The sequence below is a fragment of the Physeter macrocephalus genome, unplaced genomic scaffold (assembly GCF_002837175.3).
Source record: "Physeter macrocephalus isolate SW-GA unplaced genomic scaffold, ASM283717v5 random_107, whole genome shotgun sequence".
NCBI classification, from domain to species: domain Eukaryota; kingdom Metazoa; phylum Chordata; class Mammalia; order Artiodactyla; family Physeteridae; genus Physeter; species Physeter macrocephalus.
In genome coordinates this window covers 89,734-107,505 of record NW_021145388.1, presented here as the reverse complement: position 1 = coordinate 107,505, position 17,772 = coordinate 89,734, and the positions used below count along the sequence as shown (strand labels likewise).

The following is a 17,772-nucleotide window of genomic DNA, read 5'->3' as shown; positions in this document are numbered from 1 at the left end:
TGGCCACCACCCGGACGCGTGCCAGGCCAACGCGTCCCAGCCTGCGCCTCCCCTCCACGTGGGGACACTTGGGCCCCGCCCTCCTCCACCCCCGCCCAGGTGTTGGGAAACGGGGCCGGGCCGCCTGGGTCCTCTGTAAGAGGAGATGGGGCGGAGGCGCGCCCGAGTTACCGGGGCCGCAGAGACCTGCCTCTTCTCGACTTGAGGCGATGGGAAGAGAGAGTTGTGAGCGGGCGTCGGTGGGGGCAGGTGTGGGCGCGTGAGCACTTTGCAGCCTGGGCCTGTACCACCTCAGCCTCCTACAGCCGTCTGGTTTTTCCTAACTTTGGCCCTACCTGGTCAGGTCGCCAAGTCCGCCTTGGTAACTTCCTCCTCTGGGTCGCCGCCAACAACCCCCCAGGGAGTTCAGTCGAGTTGGTCGAGGACAAGTTCAGGTCAGACACTTACTTGCCGGGGGATATGTTTATCACACGAGCGCCGATACACGAGTCCCGGGCCCGTTTGCATCTTCCCACTGAGCCAGTGGGGGCGGCGGAGGACACGCCCCCGATGCTTGGCCGCCCAATGCGGATGGGGACCCCTAGGCCTGTTTACACCGCCAAGCTCCTCTCAGGTGCGTGGGCCTGGATCGCCCGCTGCGGAGCAGCTTCTCTGGCCCAGGCGAGCCTCGATGTTGTCCTCTGCGAAAAGGATCCGACTTTTGAGGTTCTTGACAAGGATCCCTCCTCTGGACCGCATCCCCCCGCGCCGGTCGCCCGCCCTCCCCGGGACCGCTCGCCTGGCTGCCTCAGGCTCGGTGGCTGCGCTGCAGAGCTGCTTGGTCGGGAGGCTAAAAATAACTCTCTGGGGGAGAACTGGAGCGGCTGGAGAGACGCCCCGGCACGGAGCCGGGGGCGCCCGGCGGGGTCTGGGCCTCGAAATCCGGGTGGGATGGGATGGGGCGGGGCGCGCGAAGCGGGCGCTGCTTGCCCGGAGCCGGCAGCGGGGCCAGTTCTGCCAGGAGACCCCGGGGCGGAAGGTCGCAGCGTCCAGGGACAGACGAGGGTCTGCCTGGGGCCCTGAGCCACGCGTGCCCGGAGTCCCACCCCGGGGCCGCTCCGACTTTGGGCGCCGCGGCGAGATCGCGTGGGGCCCGCGCCTCGGCCTGCGCTGCGCGTTCACCCTCGCGCGCCCGGGACGCTGCGCTCGCGGCGCGCCGCTCGTGGCCGGGCCTGGGGCTCCGCGCCTCGCCAACGGCCTCCACCTCTCCTGCCGGGCCGCGGCGCCGCCTTCCGCCGGTCGCCTACTCCCTGCGTCCCCGGGACCCAGCCAAAGGGCTGCGCGTGGCCGAGCCGTGGGCGCTGAGCGTGCGGGGGGCGGCGCGGTGAGGTCGGGGACAGGCGGGCTCCAGCCGTGCCGGGCGCGGGGTCCTCCCCCGCAAACGCGGGGAGCGCGGGGCGTGGCCAGGCCCGGCGGCGAGGCACAGGTCCCTCCCCGAAGTTGAGACAAAAGTTTGGGGCTGGAGACAGCGAGGCCGTGCGGTCAGCGTTTGCCCGGCGCTCCTGTTGTCCCTCAGATGCGAGGCTGAGCCCGGGACGAGCTGCCTTCAGCCCTAGGCCACTGTGGGGAACGGAGGTGGCGCTTCCCCAGCAAAGCGGACCGACTGGGTAGGGCTGGCCGCCCGCCCTGTCCTCTCGCCGTGCGTGGCTCCTGGGCGGTCGGGGGGAACTGCTGTGCACCGCATGGCCTCCGCGCCCACTCGGCTCCGGCCGAGGGAGGCGGCGGCTGGCGGCCGGGCTCCGGCTCAGCTCTTGCGCGACTCCGGCGCTGCTCCCACGAGCGCTGCGCGCGGCGCCGCAGAGCCTGGTCCTCAGAGGCGCGCGCGGCGACTCCAGCCGCTCCGGAGCTCAGGGTAGAGGACACGGCGACCCGGCTGTTTCGGGGCGGGGATCGCTCGCCCCGAACTTCGCGCCCTGCGATGTCCACTCACGTTCTGGGATTTTCACGCAACTGGACCCCCCTCCCCCTGGCAGCGCCCAGGGGGTGAGGACCTGATCCCCCGGAGAGAGCCACGGGGCTCTGACTCATCGTCGGGCCGGAAACCCGAGGCCCCAGGAAAGAAAGCCCCTCAGGAAGAGACCCTTTGCCTCTGGGGGTGGGAGCTCAGTTCTAGGACGGGAGCGCCCTTGGTGGCACGGGACCTCGGCTCTCTGGACCTCTCGGAAAACTAGGCGGTGCCGGAGGCGCGGCTCCCCGCGCGTGGTCCCAGGACCTAGCAGGGCGCCCCCCACCTCAGGGGGCCGCTGCGGACTCCACCAGCGCTCTCTCCTCTCCCTCAGATCCGCCAACCGCAGGGAATGACGCGGGTGCCCCTACAGCCCCGGCTCCGGGCGGGGAGGGTGAGCCCCACAGCCGGCACCAAGACGCCCGCCTGGGCAGCACCGATAAGGAGCTGAAGGCAGGAGCCGCCGCCGCGGACAGCGCCCCGACAGCGGGGGCCACGGGTCGAGGTTATGGATGCAGGTTTGTGGGGGCCTGGCGGGGAAGGCCTGTAGGGGGGGATCCTTTCGCTCCCTCGAGAGGAAGGTTGGCCCGAGTCAGCTGAACAAAAGAGAGGCTGGGGACGCCCGAGAGAAGCACTTTTCCCGACGAGGCCAGAAGCGGGCCGAGCCTGAGCCAAGCCAAGCTGGCCGGGTGAGGAGCGCGGCGCTGCCGCTGGAGCTCCCCACTGGAGGCCGCTGCCTCTGGTCAGACTCTGTTGGATCAGTTAGCCGTGGGTTTCAGGCACAGCGTTTCCACCCCAGTGGCCCTGCTGCGATCGTCAGCCCCCTAGTGGCCGGTTCGGGTTTGTCTTTACAGCGGGCGGCTCCCGGAACCCGCTCCCAAGGCCCTGCCGAGTGCTGGTGCTGTTAAATCCGCGCGGGGGCAAGGGCAAAGCCCTGCAGCTCTTCCGGAGCCACGTGCAGCCCCTGCTGGCCCAGGCCGATGTCTCCTTCACGCTGACGCTCACTGGTGAGTGTCTCCCCGCGAGGGTGCAGGGAGCATCCCCAGCCAGGGACACCCCCAGCCCCACCCCCACCCGCAGCCCAGCCCCCGTCGTGATAGCCGCGCTGGGCTCTCCGCAGAGCGGCCGAACCACGCCCGGGAGCTGGTGCGGGCGGAGGACCTGAGACGTTGGGACGCGCTGGTGGTCATGTCTGGAGATGGGTTGATGCATGAGGTGAGGCCCGCACCGGGAGGCTGGGCCTGGGTCGTGGGGGTGGGGTGCTTCCCAGGCTGAGGCCACCTGTGCTCCAACAGGTGGTGAACGGGCTCATGGAGCGGCCTGACTGGGAGACCGCCATCCAGAAGCCCCTGTGTAGCCTCCCAGCCGGCTCTGGCAATGCACTGGCCGCTTCCGTGAACCATTATGCCGGGTGAGAGCCCAGGGCCAGAGTGGGCCTCAGTTTCCCCTCAGTGCCGCCCCACCGCCAGGCTTTCTTTTATATAAGTTAGCACGCGCAGGGGTAGCTTCCGCGCCCTCTTCTCTGGCGCCTCGGCCCCTCCGTGCTGGGGCCCTCTCCGTGACTCCAGCTGCTTCATCCGTCACTCCTGCCAACTCCCTAGGGGCTCAGTGTCACTTCGCCCGCCCCAACTCCCCAGGAGGAGGAAGGGCAGGACGGGTGAGCGCTCCTGCCCTCCCCATCTGACTTCTCCCTCTGCAGCTACGAGCAGGTGACCAACGAAGACCTCCTGACCAACTGCACACGGCTGCTGTGCCGCCGGCTGCTGGCGCCCATGGATCTGCTGTCCCTGCAGACGGCCTCCGGGCAGCGCCTCTTCTCCGTGCTCAGCCTGGCCTGGGGTTTCATCGCTGACGTGGACCTGGAGAGTGAGAAGTTTCGGCGCCTGGGTGAGATGCGCTTCACTCTGGGCACCTTCCTGCGCCTGGCGGCCCTGCGCACCTACCAGGGCTCCCTGGCCTACCTCCCTGTAGGAACGGTGGTCTCCAAGACGGCCCCCTGCCCGGCTCGGGCCCAGCAGGCCCAGCGGGGCCCTGTGGACGCCCACCTGGTGCCCCTGGAGGAGGCAGTGCCCTCTCACTGGACAGTGGTGCCGGAGCAGGACTTCGTGCTGGTGCTGGCACTGCTGCACTCACACCTGGGCAGTGAGATGTTCGCCGCACCCATGGGCCGCTGTGCGGCCGGCGCTATGCATTTGTTCTACGTGCGGGCAGGTGTGTCTCGGGCCACGCTGCTGCGCCTCTTCCTGGCCATGGAGAAAGGCAGGCACATGGAGTGCGACTGTCCCCACTTGGTGTATGTGCCCGTGGTGGCTTTCCGCCTGGAACCCAGGGACAGGAAGGGTGTGTTTGCTGTGGATGGGGAACTGATGATCAGCGAGGCTGTGCAGGGCCAGGTGCACCCAAACTACTTCTGGATGGTCAGTGGCTGCAGAAAGTCCCCACCCTCTCTGGAGCCACAGGCCTCACCCAGCCGGAGGCCACCTCCAGCGGAGCACTTATGACTCCGCGGGCCTTGCCGTGTCTTAGTCCGTCTACTTGGTTTACTCTGAGCTTAGGTTCCTCCCCCCGCCCCCCGCCAAGGACCGGAGGGACTGTCCACAGCTCACGTGGAGGGTCAGGAGGAGGAGGAAGACTCCCGGAGAAGGCTGGGAAGGATGGCTCTGCCCACCGAAGGCCAGGATGAGGTGCTGGGCTAGGAGCGTGGTAGCCGCCGTGTTTTGTTTTGGGAGCCCCACCCCCTGAATCAAATCCAAATAAAGCGACATTCCCAGCCTACTGGCCTTATCCTAGGGGTTGGGGAGAGTGGGGTCTTGCTTCTTCCAGGGCTCTAGAATTTAACATGATGCCCAACGGTCCCTCCTGGATGGGGCAATGCACGGTACTGGCCCCTGGGAAGTCATTTTGGCGGTGGGCACAGGATCAGAGCTGGTCCCGGCTCTCTTTTGTAGGGGTGATGATTAGGCCACATCTGGCCTGGAGCCAACTGCCTCTTCGCACAAGCGGGAAGACTGAGGCTCAGAGCGAGCGTGTCTTAACCCGGGGCCACGCGGCCAGGGAATCTCAGCGAAAAGAGAAAATGTCTCCGAGTTAGGCGCACTGGGGAAAACTGGCAAGGAGCAACAGAAGTCAAGATGGCAGGCAGCTGTCCCCTTTTTACAAGGAGTCCGTCATCCCTCCAGGGAAGGAATCTAGGACTCCTCAGCCTCCCCTGCCCTCCTCCAGCCCGTCCTTGTGGGCCGGTGGTGGGCAGGGGTTAAAAGGAAGCAGCAGGGCGGGGCAGATGCTACCCGCTCACAGTGGGGAACCCTCTTGGCTTCAAGCCCAGGCCAGGTGCCGCCAAGTCAGCTCCCCCAGCATCTGGAAGGAGCTGAACCGGTGCAACTGGTCAGTCACGGGCCCCTGGGGACCACAGCTACTGCTGACGCACTACTGAAAGGTGGCTCTTAGGGAACAGGACACGGGCCCTGCTCGGAGGCGAGAGCACCGACCCACTGAACTTCTAGACCCTCATCTCCCAGCCCCCGTGAGTCCCCTGACGGGAGACGCGGAGGCGCAGAAGCAGGCTGGGAGGGGAAGGTGCCGCTGCTTCGAGCCTCCCCAGCAACAGGGATCTTTCCTTCCCCCGGGGAGGGTGTGTGAGGTGCCCCCGAGGGGAAGAAAGGCGACAGAGCCAGATGGATGGCAGAGGCAGGTTTAATGGTGCCACCTTGTCTTTTTTGTACATTGTAATGAGCCAAACAAAAAAAAAAATGCAAGTAAAAAAAAAGTTTAATCACACAGCACTTTATACAGGTATCTTAAGCAGTAGGCATTCACATCTCCACGTGAACAACGCACCGGGAAGCACAGCCCCAGCAGTCACTCCGAGTGATCCTCAAACAAGACACCGACTCCGGCCCCGCCCTTCCCCGCGCTGCTGCCGGCCGGCCGCGCGGTTGCGGCAGCTCAGGTGTGGAGCCAGCGTAAGGCGGACAAGACGCATCATGCTTTGGCTTCTTATTTTGTCTTTTTTTTCTCTAGTAAGAGTTAATATCTTTGCTTTTGAGATTTATTTTCTTTCAATCTTAAATATTACATACATACACCAAAATTACATAGCTGCAGTGTGCTCAACAGCATCCTATTCAACTGGAGCTTCACATTATCAAACGCTTAGAAAACTTGTAAACCTCTGGGCCCGTCGCTGCGAGGGAGAAGCCTGCCGGCCGCCTCCCTCCCGCACTGAGCCTGCAGCTTGTGAGTGAAGGGCTGACAGGCCTCGCTCTCATCCTCCGGAAGAGAGGGCTGGCTCGCTGTGTTCAGGGAGCTATATGCCGCCTCCCAGCGTTAGCATTCGATGGCGGGAGGGGCACAGTCTACAGGAGAGGCCCTCGCACTTGCCCTGGCCTTGTCTGTGCTGCTGCCTCCCGGGGCCCTGGGATGGGGCTGAGCGGGGCAGCAGACGGGCAAGGCCTTGAAGCCAGAGCTGCCATCCCCCCGCCCCATGGGGCGGGAAGAGCAAGGCACCTACAGCTGTTTCTTTCCCAGCAGCTCCCTGGTCCTCACTCCATGTCAGCGTGTGAGGGCCACCACCTCTCCTGGGGGTCACCCTGAACCCAGCCTGGTCCCAACCTCTCTTAGAGAGCGAGTTCAACAGGCCCGAAGGCTCTCCTGTGTAAATGGGCCAGAGCAGAGCCAGGAGTCTGTGCCGGCAGCTACAACTCCCAAGGGAGAGTGTTGGTGCTGGGAGACGAGGGAGGAGGCGGTTGGTGGTGGCAGCAGGAGGGCCTGGGACACTAGGAAGCTACAGTGGGACCGAAGAGGACAAAGGGGGCCGGGGAACCGCTGGAGCAACCCACGCTTCATGCAAGGCACGTCCACTCGTCCCGCGGGTCCGGTCCCGCGGGTCCGCACACACCCGGGCCCCGAGTTCTCCCGCGTCAGCCCCCGCGAAAGGCCCACCTCCGACCTGCGGTGGAGATGGCGAGGGAGGAAGTGCTGGGACACCCTGCCTGGGGTGACAAGCGGAAAATCAGCAACAGGGCTCAGATCTTCTTTGCCACGGGGACCCCGCTCGCTGGAAGATTGCTTGGGAATAGAAATGGCAGCGTCTCAAGAAACTTCCTGCACTTCAGCATCACACCCACCTTGGGAAGAAGAGGGCAACGGGCGGGGCCTGCACTGGGGACGAGGAGGAAAGGGGAGAGGGGAGGTTCCAGGGGAGGGAGTGAGCAGGCAGCAGCTGGCCTCTCCCCGCGGCGACGCTCCTTCCTCCAGGGCTGGCTGACTACTTGTCCTCCACGCTCTCGGGCATGCCCGCCTCCACCAGAGCGGCCCGGAACTGCGTCAGGACCCCCCGGATGCTCTTGATGAAACCCTTAGAGAGCGGGAAGAGGGGGAAGCCGATGTCAGGGTAGCCACTCTTCTCGGGCAAGAAGCTCCGGTAGCTCTTTCTCCGCTTCTTTGGTTTGACACTGGGTGGCACTGAGGCATCAGGCGCTGCCTCCGAAGTCTGGTCTGTGCGGTCCCTGCTGGCTGAGGCCGGGCCCTGCGTGCCGCCCTCCGAGTCTGAGCCCTGGGAGGCCTCTCCAGGGGCCGGGCCTCCGTCCTCAGGTTCTTCTCGGCCGTAGTCTGAGAGCTCGGCCACAGCTGGCGGCTCTGGCGAGCTACTACTGTCCTTGGGAAGTCCGTTGGGCAGCGCTTGGGCCCTCTCCAGCAGGGTGTGGGTTTCCAGCCAGGACTCAATGCGGTTCACCAGCCGCCAGCCGCCAGTACTGAAGTGCTGCCGGATCTCCTGCTCGAAGACCTCGGGCGGCCGCCGCACCAGCTGGGTCATGGACTGCACCACGCGGATGAGTGCCATCTCGTTGTAGCAGCGACTGTTCTCATAGCCCTCCTGTAGGCCGCGGTCGCTGTCAAAGCCGGCTTCGTTGTAGTACGGTTCATTCACCAGGATCAGACCTGCGGCAGGAGAAGCCCATCAGGCCCGCCCGATCGCAACCCCCGAGAGGAGGCCAGAGCTACACACAGAGGTGAGGGATGCAAAAGCCAGAGTCACTGTGCCCTCCGGCAGCCCTGTCACCACCCCTGGCCCCGCCCACCGTACCTTGGATGGAGATGAGCACCTGGAGAAGGCTGGATTTGCTCGTCCACCTCTCTGTCCCCTAAAACACACACACAGTGCAATCGATCAACTCTGTCCCAGACACCTGCCCAGACTGGCCTCCTCCCCCAATCCTGACCGGGTGCCGGCACCGTACCCACCTTTCCAATCCAGGTGCCCAGGAGGCTGACGCACACCTTCCCATTGTCATACAGGTTGGGGTTCAGACGGCCACTGCACTGGGAGAGGTAGCAGAAGTGGGGGGGCACGGCTGGGTAGATGTTGGGGAGCTGAATGTCAAACAGGTAGAGGCCGTCCTCGTAGGGGGTGCGAGTGGGGCCCTTGATTAGGGCCGAGAAGAGGTCCTAGAGGAGGGAGGGAGGGAGGGAAGGCTGAGGTTGGCGGCGGGCTTCCACACGGGGCACCTGGATGTGACCTTTTCCAGGGCGCCTGTGCGGCTCCAGGAGGAGCAGCCCCCGGGACACCAGACACTGCCAGCAACAGAGAAGCTAAACGCAAACATCTCTGCGCAGACCTGCTTGGCATCTTTTAACTCCCGGCACAAAAAGAGTTTTCCAAGCCGGTTTTTATCCTACCAGGTTTTTTCCTTGTAAATCATTACTTGTAAGTTGCATTCCTCAAAACAGCCCCCCACCCCCAGTGAAGCAAGCAACAATTACAACCCATCAGAAGATGAAAGAACATTCCAGGATGGCAAGGCTGCACTTGCTTTTAGGGAACTAGAAGGATGAGAGGAATTGAAGTCGGGGGAAATGCTGGGAGACCACTAGAAACTCAGGCTGTAAGTCATCAAGGAGACTCTCCAGAGACACCAGAGATCCACACTGACTGTCGGGGTGGCGGGGGGACCACTGCCGGGGCAACGTGCCGGGTGAGCAACGAGCTGAGAGGCGGCTAGGGCCGAGGACTAGCTGGAGTGACGGAATCCTCTCGTGTACTTGGGACTGGAGCTGCTCTGTGGGCCTCAAGATAACACACGCTTTCCCTTTCCCTCTGAGTGAGATTTGGGTCAAAAGCGAACAAAAGAGTTCTTCCGTCAGCAGAGCTGAGATGGGCTGGAATTTTCAAAAGGAATTTTACTAAAACCCAAGGAAGACTAAAAGCATCATCAAGAACCTCGAGCAGCCCTGACCACGCATGCGATCCTGGCCCTGCCCTGGGGTTTCTGGCCGCCTGCAGGCCCATTTCAACAGTGCCTCTCTTTGTGGTCCCTTTCCTTTCGCCCCTTCCTCCAGGCCTGGGCTGGAGCTGAGGCCTCACTCGGACCCAGATTCAGTGTCTCGCATGGTGCCTGGCACACGGCAAGGCCCAGTGAAGGTCTGCTGAACAAATAAGGTGGCAGATGGGCCACGCTCGCTCATTCCTGGAACAAACAAGGAGGCGCTCACACGCCTCCACCAGCGTGACTCAAAACACAGGGCCCAGGTCACAGACGGAGAAGTGGCAAGTGGAGTGTGACGTGGCCACGGGAGACTATACTGTCCTGTAGCTAAAAAGCAAGGACCTACATCGGTGTGAATCAACGTGGGTAGGTCTCAAAACTTACCCTGTTGACTGAAAAGAAAACAAGTTATAGATGACGTGTATGATGATGTGCTATCCGTGCAGAACAGATCCTACCAGATAGCCTGGTTTATGGCGACGCACGAACATGTAAACATAGAAGATCACCTGGAAGGAGACCCGTGAAACTCCTAAAGTCATGGCCCCTGGCGGCAGGGTGAGGATTGATTGGCCAAAGGCAACTATGACTTTTTCTAAAATGTTCTAATTTTTCAAAAAACTAGAGAAGAGCCAGGTGATCATTATAACCTTTAACTTTTAAAAGGACGACCATCTGGTCTAGACACATGCGTGGGACTCTTGCCAGCCGTGCGGCTCCCCTGGCGGAGCCTGTCCTGCCCCGTAAGGAGTCCCTCAGGCCTGCAGGCCCAGGGGCCGAGGCTGCAGCCTCTCGGGCACCCGGCGCCCCACACGGCACAGCCGCACCGGTGGTCCCCAGGCCCGGCCCGCACCAGGCTGGCTACTTGCCATTCTGTCCTCGAAGGTCTTGACCATGATGCCGTCGGGCAGCGAGGTAGCCAGCAGGGCCATCTCCTTCCGCACCGTGCTGAAGAACTTCTTGGCTTCTGGAGGCTGGAACTCAATTTTCTTAAAAGAGTGATTTGCTAGAGGGGGAAAGAGAGTGGTCAGTTCCTCAGGGCGAGGCCTGGGAACTCCACCTGGAGGTGCGGAGGCCGCTGGGAGCGCTCCCCCGACAGATGGATGAACCCACATGCTCCCTGCCCTCCTCTCCTGGCATGCGGACTGGTGCCCAGGCCAGGGAAACGGCTCCCCCGCCCTGGGCGGCAGCCGGGGGCCAGCCACCTGGCCTGCAGATCTGGAACACACACAGGGCGAACTCACAGGGCGCGAACTCCAGCACCGAAAAGACCTCGCCCTTGGCGCTGGTGAAGGTGACCCCGGGCTTGCCGCCGCACTGCTGGCAGAGCACCGGGGTCTCGCTGGGCCACTCGGCCTTCACAGGTGACTGCCCCTCGGGCTTGTCCTCCTTGCGCTCCGTGTCTGGCACCGCCTCCATCTTCTCCTCCTCTGCGATGGCCACGTTGTCCAGGGTCTTCTTGAGGTTTTCCTGCAGCTTCTTGATGTCGTCCAGAAACTTCTTCTCCCGCGTCGGCTTCTCCGGCTCCGCCGTGGGGGAGGTGGGCGAGCCCGTCAGAAGCTGCTCCACGGTCATGTTCTTGAGGCTCTCCAGGATCTTGATGGCCTCTTTCAGCTCCCGGAAGCTCTTCGGGGGCCCATCCTTGCCAGCCTTCTCCATCAGCCCAGCCACAGGGGTGGCCATGGCCACGGCTCCCTGGATGGCGGCCGTGGCGGCCTCCTCGCTGATCAGCACTCCCTTGTCCTCCTCGGGGGCCGCCGGCCGCTCGGGGGCCGGGGCGGGGGGCTCCTCTATCTTGGGGTGCTCGTCCTCCACCAGCCCGGTGTCCGTCTCCCAGCTGTCGCTGTCGTCCTCCCACTCGTCCGAGGACGCCCCACTGGTGCTGCCTTCTACCGAGTCATAGTCTGACTCCTCGATCTCAGACTCGATGTTGTACAGGTGCTGGTGGGGGGAGACGGGGCACGGGCCATTCAGGGGCGCTCTGCCTGGACCCCAAACCTCAGAGCTGATGGGGACTGGGCGCCCTGAGGCCTCGGCAGCCATGCCACTCTTCCTCCCTTTCCTGCTCTGGCCTCCGCAGTTGGGCCTCTGTGCTTGGTGGTCCCTAGGCCCCTGAGAGGCACCTCCGCTGCCCCAGCCCCACCCATGGGCCCGAGGCCCAGCCAAGGCCTATTCCAGCCTCCTCCCCGCTGAGTGCACTTGGTCAGCGGGGCCGTGTCACACCCTGTTCCCGCCCCCGGAATGGCCTCCTGGACGAGGGGTGAGCCCCTCCCCGACCCCATGTCGGTGCCAGGAGAGGGGAGCTGGGGTGTGAGCATCAGCTCAAACAAGGGAGCAAAGAAAGAGCGTCAAAAACAGCCCCGCCGCTCAGAACCCATCTGCTTTCTCTCCCTGATCCGTGTAAGTTTTCCTAGAAGTGTTGGTGTGAAGGCTCTATTTCTTAAAGGAAGCAACCTGTGTTTTCTTAGCACAGTGAGATGGGGATGCTGGGAGGGCTGTGAAAATCTACACACGACTGGCAATCCAGCTGTAGGCTGCCTCTCTGCTTTCCCGGCTCTCTCACCCCGGGGCTCTGGGTGTAATACTGCCTTTCCTTTCCATGAGACCTTACTCCCCCAAAGCAGACTCCCCGGCCAGGAAGACCTGAGCTCCCGGCCCGGCTGCCACAGTCTGGGGCCGCGCGGTGGGCTCTGCAGGGGCTCACCTGGGGCAGGATGATGGTCTTTGAGTTATCAGCCCACACCACCTCCACCTTGCTGCTGATATCCACGCGGGCCACCTGGCCGACTGACGGCTGCAGGGCAAATGGGGCAGGGTCAAAGGTGCAGCTCCCCAAGGGGGAGGGCAGGGGCAAGGCCATGAGAACAGAAGGGATGTGGGCACCAGCCAGAGACCACCATGAGTAACTCGAGCACGGGACCCTTTGGTTGAAACACCCCCAATGCTCGCCGTCCACTGAGCGCCCCCCTCACTCCCTTCCTGCTCGCAGCATCCTGGTCTCTCCGGGCTTCCAGCCTCGGGACTCTCGTCCCCACTCTTCCTCTGCTTGGAATCTGCCCAACCCCACCCCGTGTCCCCACTTGTGCTCCAGGGCCCAGCTCAGACGCCACCTCCCCAGGCCTCTCCTGTGCTCCTGTAGCACCCGACACCACGCTCGTGGCGCGGAGGACAGGAATGGGCTTCTCTAATAGGCCCAGGGAGCAGCTGTGTGAACGAGGCCTGAGCCCGGCAGGCAGGTGAGTCCTCGTGCAGGTGCTCGGACTGAGCGGTCCCAATGCCGGCAGCCGCTCTCCTGGGGAAGGCGCTTGGGGCGGACACGCACAGCCCGAAGGACTTGCAGGTCTCGGCTCCTGGTGCCACCTGGCGGCCCCATCAGGTACTGCAGCTGCCACGCAGGCCAGGGCGCACGTACCTCATCCTCCCTGTGGGGCCCTCCATCCTCAGTGTTGCCAATTCGGATAACGATATCGGTCGTGCGGAACCGAAAGTCAGGGTGATCGGCAATGTCGTAGACGCTCACATCTTCCTCCTCTCCGATCAGCTGGGGAGGGATGGGTGGTCGTGAGCCCAGGGGCCCTACATCCAGCCCACCAGAGCCCACCCTGAAGGAGACGTGGGGGCAGCACCCGCTCACCTCCACGTCGTCCCCACTCGGCCGCAGCTTGAACCACTTCACCATGCAGGTGCGGCCCACGTGGTCCCCAGACTGCACCACGCCGTAGACAGCGGGGTCCGGACAGCTCTGGACTGGGGACCCAGCGGCAGGGGGGTGGGGGTGGGGGTGGGGGTGGGGCGCATGATAGCTAAGGCGCCCGAGCCCACCCTGAAGGAGACGTGGGGGCAGCACCCGCTCACCTCCACGTCGTCCCCACTCGGCCGCAGCTTGAACCACTTCACCATGCAGGTGCGGCCCACGTGGTCCCCAGACTGCACCACGCCGTAGACAGCGGGGTCCGGACAGCTCTGGACTGGGGACCCAGCGGCAGGGGGGTGGGGGTGGGGGTGGGGCGCATGATAGCTAAGGCGCCCTGGCGGTGCCACCTGCCACCCGCCCACCCACTGCCCGTCAACCACAACGGGGCCCAGAACCCACTGCTTCCCTGGCTCGGTCAGTGCAGGCCAGAAAGGCTCCCCGAGCCTTCAGAAGGGTGAGCCACCGTCCAAGGGGAGTGTCCTTGATGCCCAGACCTCTCGCCCCTTCTTCCCAAGCCCCCCCCGGCGCTACCTCGCTTGTCCACCACGAAGTCTCCGGGGCAGAACTCGTTGTTGTCCAGGTGGTGCACAGGGAAGAGGTCGTTGGAGCGGACGTTGCACTCCACGGAGCCGTCCTGCCACATCACGTCTGCTGAGGTCATCGTGGTCACCACCTCCACCGCCACCCTGCAGGGCAGGACCAGTAAGGAAAGGGCAGCTACGCTCTCTACCCACCGCCCCACCCCGCGGGCTTGGTAACCTGAAACCCTGAACATCAGGCAGCAGGGAAGAAACAGTCTCCCCACCAGGCATCTCCTCCGGGAAGGGGCCCCCGTCCCGCCCTCTCCCGCTCCCAGATCCCTCCTTCCCACCAGGCCAACCCCAGGCACCCACGTCATCTCGGCTGGGCAGCCCTGAGCCTTCACGGGGCCTGCAGACCACGAGCGCGCCCATGTGCACGTGAGCCTGGGTGTGCGTGCGTGTGGGAGCGGGGCGGGGGCAGGAGGGGAGGGTCTCAGGCTGGACACCCGGCCGGGAAAGGGAGGGTGCCCCTGAGTTTACCTGTCCCCCGGCTTGAAGTCACGAGTGATCTTATTCTTCTTCCTCTTGTGTTTCCGCTTTAAGTTCTTGATGGACAAGGGGATGCTCTTCTTGCGACCTGCGCCGCTGCCGCTCTGGGAGGAGGTGGTGGAGCTGGCGGAGGAGGTCACAGAGCTGCTGTCGTCCGTGTCGTCGGCGGCCTCATCATCGGCGTCCTGCTCGGCCGAGTGCAGCCTGTCATCCCCGCCCTCCTTCAGCAGGAAGGGGGGCAGCTGCTCGCCCCCCTCGTGTGCCTCCTCGGGGCCCTCGTCCTGCATCTCCACTGGGCTGGCAGACCCATCAGGCGTCTCCTCGGGGCTGGCGGACCCTGCTTCGCTCTTGGCTTTGGCCGCCCCCTTCTTGCCTGTGTCCTCCACGGAATGGTCCCTGGAGCACTGGGAGTCCGGGGAGCAGGACATGATCCTCACAACCTGCTTCTTGAGGAGGCGCTTCACCTGCGGGGTCGGAATGGGGAGGGCGGGCACTGTGGAGAGCCGGCTGCCGCGGCCGGATCCCAAACAGCTCGGTCTGAGGGGTGACAGCTGTACACACCTAACTGGCCTGCAAGGGTCATCAGGGCTGCCCCCCAAGGCCTAAAGCACAGACCTTCCTGCTGTGGAAATGGCTCGAGGCCAGTTCCTCAAACGCCCGCCAAGCCCCAACCCCGAGGACATACCTTCTTGGCCATAGAGCCCTCCCCCTGGGCGCAGTGTTTTTCTGGACATTCACAGGCAACCTTGGCCGGCTCTACCTTGGCTGGGAAGACATACAGACAGCGCTCCCCGAGCTGCCGCTGGGCATGGTCAAAGCATCCGAGACGCTTCACCCTGGGAGGGGAGGGAGGAGAGGAAGGGGCTGGGCCAGGGGGTTCTCAGCCCCGCGCACCTGTGCCCGCGGCCCAGAGACTTGCTTGGGGACCGCCCCTGGGGGCGCTGGAGCGGGTGGCGCGCTGGAGCCGCTCACCTGCCTAGGTTTTCCTGGGTGATGACAGAGGGCGGGGGGCTGACGCTGTCCGTGCCCCCTGGACAGAAGCTCTTGGTAATCCACGTGACCTTCAGCTCCACAACCTGCACCTGGGGGTGGCGGGCGGGACAGGGCCACGGTCAGCAGGCTCTGACGCCCTCTCTTTAAGCAGCTGTCCGGAGCCCACCTGCCCCCAGAGCAGGAAGCAGGTCTTCATCACAGTGCAGCACCAAGTTTGGACACCCCCAGAACAGGCCCACACCAGGGGTCACTCACTGCGGCCTCCTCACCTCCAGTCAGGGCCCAGAGGACCTGCCACTCACCACCCTCCCACCTTGCTCGGCCTGGGTTCCCTTGATCCTCAGAGCAGCCCCACCCCAGGTGAGGCAGGGTGGGTGGGAGATGCAGGGCCTCACCCCCCTGTCCTGCCCCCACCCCTACCTCTTCGACCAGCACGCGGAACTTGCTCTTGGTGCTGAGCACGGGCTTGACCCCTGACAGCCACTGGACACTGGAGAAGATCTTGGCAGGGCCAATGAGCACCTGGCCTGGGTAGAAGCCGTAGGAATCATCAAAGAAGAGACCCTGCAGGATTTGGGGCCAGAGAAAAGTCCCCGTGAGCACTGCCTCCTCAGGGGAGGGTGCGCTCCACACCCGCACCCCCCGCTCTGTGCCTGCTTCCTGCTGGCCCCCGACCTCCACGCTCCACACCCCCTAAGGCTCCAGAGCAGCACCTCCCAGACCTCAGGGGCATACAAATCACCAGGGATCTTCCTGAAATGCACGTCTGACCCATCCTGCTTCCAAGCTCTCAGGCCACAACAATGCTGCTGGTCCAGGGCAGGCACTTTAAGGACTAAAGCTCTAGAGGACAGGGGTCCCCAAACCTGCTTAATCACACGCACTCCCCTAGTATTCTTCTTTACAAACTGTGTCATGTACTACTGTTCTAAAATGTCAATTGTAGTAAAGTACTGCATATGCTCTAAGAAAACAGGAGATTTAAAAAGGATGAGATACAAAGTTAACAAAATGCAAAGAAAGGCTCTACTGCTTTCTGCCCACACCCCAACTTTTATACCTTTAGATACACACTGCCCCTTTTCTAGGAAAGCAACGGCATAGAAGCAGTGGTTAGCCTGGGTCAGCTCCAGGCTCTCTGCTGAGAAGTCCCTCCTGCACAGCCCAGGGGCTGAGGAACATGAGATGAGGGGGTCCCCTGCCCCCCCGCCCCCAGCTCCTTGGGTGGAGCCAACGTACAGAGTCGCTGACGTGCGGGCAGACATCGTAGAGCTTGGCACCATCCTCTGTGTTCATGGAGCACCTGCAACAGGGCACAGGGGCTTGGTTGGCACCCAACACAGTGCCTGAGTCTTAGGGGAGGCGAGGCAGCCAGGACCCCTTGTGGTGCTGGTCAGGATCTAAAGGACTTGTCCAGAGGTGTCAATATGTCCGCCCCCACAAAACAGACGATTCATCCTCCGCCCACACCTCAGCCCCTGCACTGGTACAAGGAGCTCTCCTAAGACAAACAAGACTCTACTCCCGGATCGGAGCGTTCACCACCATTAAAGTGCCTAAAATAAAGCATCAGCACCTCTCACGTGTCCTAAATGATAATGCAGCTCTCCCAAAGCCAGGGTAGAGCCTAGACCAGAAACTGAGCCAGAGAATCAGGCCAGGCTGAAAAGGAGACCAGCCCAGGGTCAGGTCCTGAGACCCGAGGTCCCACAAGCCTGCAGCCCCCGGCACGGCCCTCGAGGAACCGAGAAAACACCCCCTGCCCTCCTTCACGGGCTGCCCCTGCCCAACGATGGCTCCTCCATGGTGAAATCCGCACCTGGCACCGTTGGACAGCTTGAGGATGATCTGGTTCTTCAAGTCATAGACCTTCCCCAGCCAGCAGTCATAGGCAATGTAGTCCCCATACATGAAGGGCTGCAGATCGGGGGGGACAGGGGTGTGAGAGGTGGCCGATGACACTGGCGTCCAGGGCACCAATTCCTCTTAGCCGCACAGACAGGGGAGGAAGGCTCTAGATAGGTCCGACCTAATAGCTGCTGCAGCAGGCTTTCCCCCGAGAGTCCAGTTGCACCCCACCTCCCCTCCCACGCACAGGCAGAAGCTTGACGGCGTCCCAAGGACACAGGACACGTAAGCGGGAGCGGGCTGGGGAGGGTGGTTATACAGACGAATAAGTAAAGTGATTTAAGCAAATAAATAACTGAACTGAGGATATCAAGAGCCAAGTCTCTCACTACTGGAGACGGCACTCACTAATACAGGAACAGGCAGGGGAAGAGAGAGGAGGAACCTGAGGAGCTGGACTGGAGCTGGAAGGACCCAGATGAACTCATACATCTTACACACACAGAACAGGCACGGACATATTTAGATGTGTGTGTGTGTCTACGTATGTACACATACATGTATTCCCTAGTGTTTCCCTGAATAGGGCCTAGTAGCAATTAGCACACCCAGCTTGCATCCAGATCTTGGCTTTTGAAATACCATTTTCTGAAAGGAACCAGGGCTCCTTGAAGAAACAGCTGACTCTAGGCTGGATGAGAAAAAATACAAGATGGAAAGAAAGTGTTTAAAAAAAAATGGTGGGGGGCTTCCCTGGTGGCGCAGTGGTTGGGAGTCCGCCTGCCGATGCAGGGGACACGGGTTCGTGCCCCGGTCCGGGAAGATCCCACGTGCCGCGGAGCGGCTGGGCCCGTGAGCCATGGCCGCTGAGCCTGCGCGTCCGGAGCCTGTGCTCCGCAACGGGAGAGGCCGCAACAG

The 17,772-nt window shown here is 63.0% G+C and overlaps 2 protein-coding genes across 2 annotated transcripts in view; one reads left to right on the top strand and one right to left on the bottom strand.

Annotated features, from left to right (window-relative positions):
- The first annotated feature begins 165 nt into the window (after window positions 1-165).
- On the top strand, window positions 166-5,524 carry SPHK1 (sphingosine kinase 1). Its single transcript, XM_055082384.1, is given in 7 exon segments — window positions 166-225; window positions 2,319-2,466; window positions 2,468-2,502; window positions 2,839-2,991; window positions 3,105-3,199; window positions 3,280-3,395; window positions 3,684-5,524. Coding segments are annotated over 7 exon segments (1,365 nt in total). The 5' UTR covers window positions 166-209; the 3' UTR covers window positions 4,486-5,524.
- Window positions 5,525-5,661: 137 nt separating this feature from the next.
- UBE2O (ubiquitin conjugating enzyme E2 O) overlaps window positions 5,662-17,772 on the bottom strand; it is a 59,106-nt gene continuing 46,995 nt past the window's right edge. The window contains exons 4-18 of the mRNA XM_024130132.3: window positions 16,826-16,923; window positions 16,246-16,309; window positions 15,427-15,570; window positions 14,986-15,095; window positions 14,699-14,849; window positions 14,005-14,477; window positions 13,475-13,629; window positions 13,105-13,217; window positions 12,662-12,790; window positions 11,954-12,043; window positions 10,494-11,190; window positions 10,119-10,255; window positions 8,228-8,431; window positions 8,070-8,127; window positions 5,662-7,924 (exon numbers count right to left, since the gene is read on the bottom strand). Of these exons, the coding sequence (XP_023985900.1) occupies window positions 7,251-7,924; window positions 8,070-8,127; window positions 8,228-8,431; window positions 10,119-10,255; window positions 10,494-11,190; window positions 11,954-12,043; window positions 12,662-12,790; window positions 13,105-13,217; window positions 13,475-13,629; window positions 14,005-14,477; window positions 14,699-14,849; window positions 14,986-15,095; window positions 15,427-15,570; window positions 16,246-16,309; window positions 16,826-16,923 (3,297 nt within the window). The 3' untranslated portion in view covers window positions 5,662-7,250. The remainder of the gene's footprint in view (window positions 7,925-8,069; window positions 8,128-8,227; window positions 8,432-10,118; window positions 10,256-10,493; window positions 11,191-11,953; window positions 12,044-12,661; window positions 12,791-13,104; window positions 13,218-13,474; window positions 13,630-14,004; window positions 14,478-14,698; window positions 14,850-14,985; window positions 15,096-15,426; window positions 15,571-16,245; window positions 16,310-16,825; window positions 16,924-17,772) is intronic.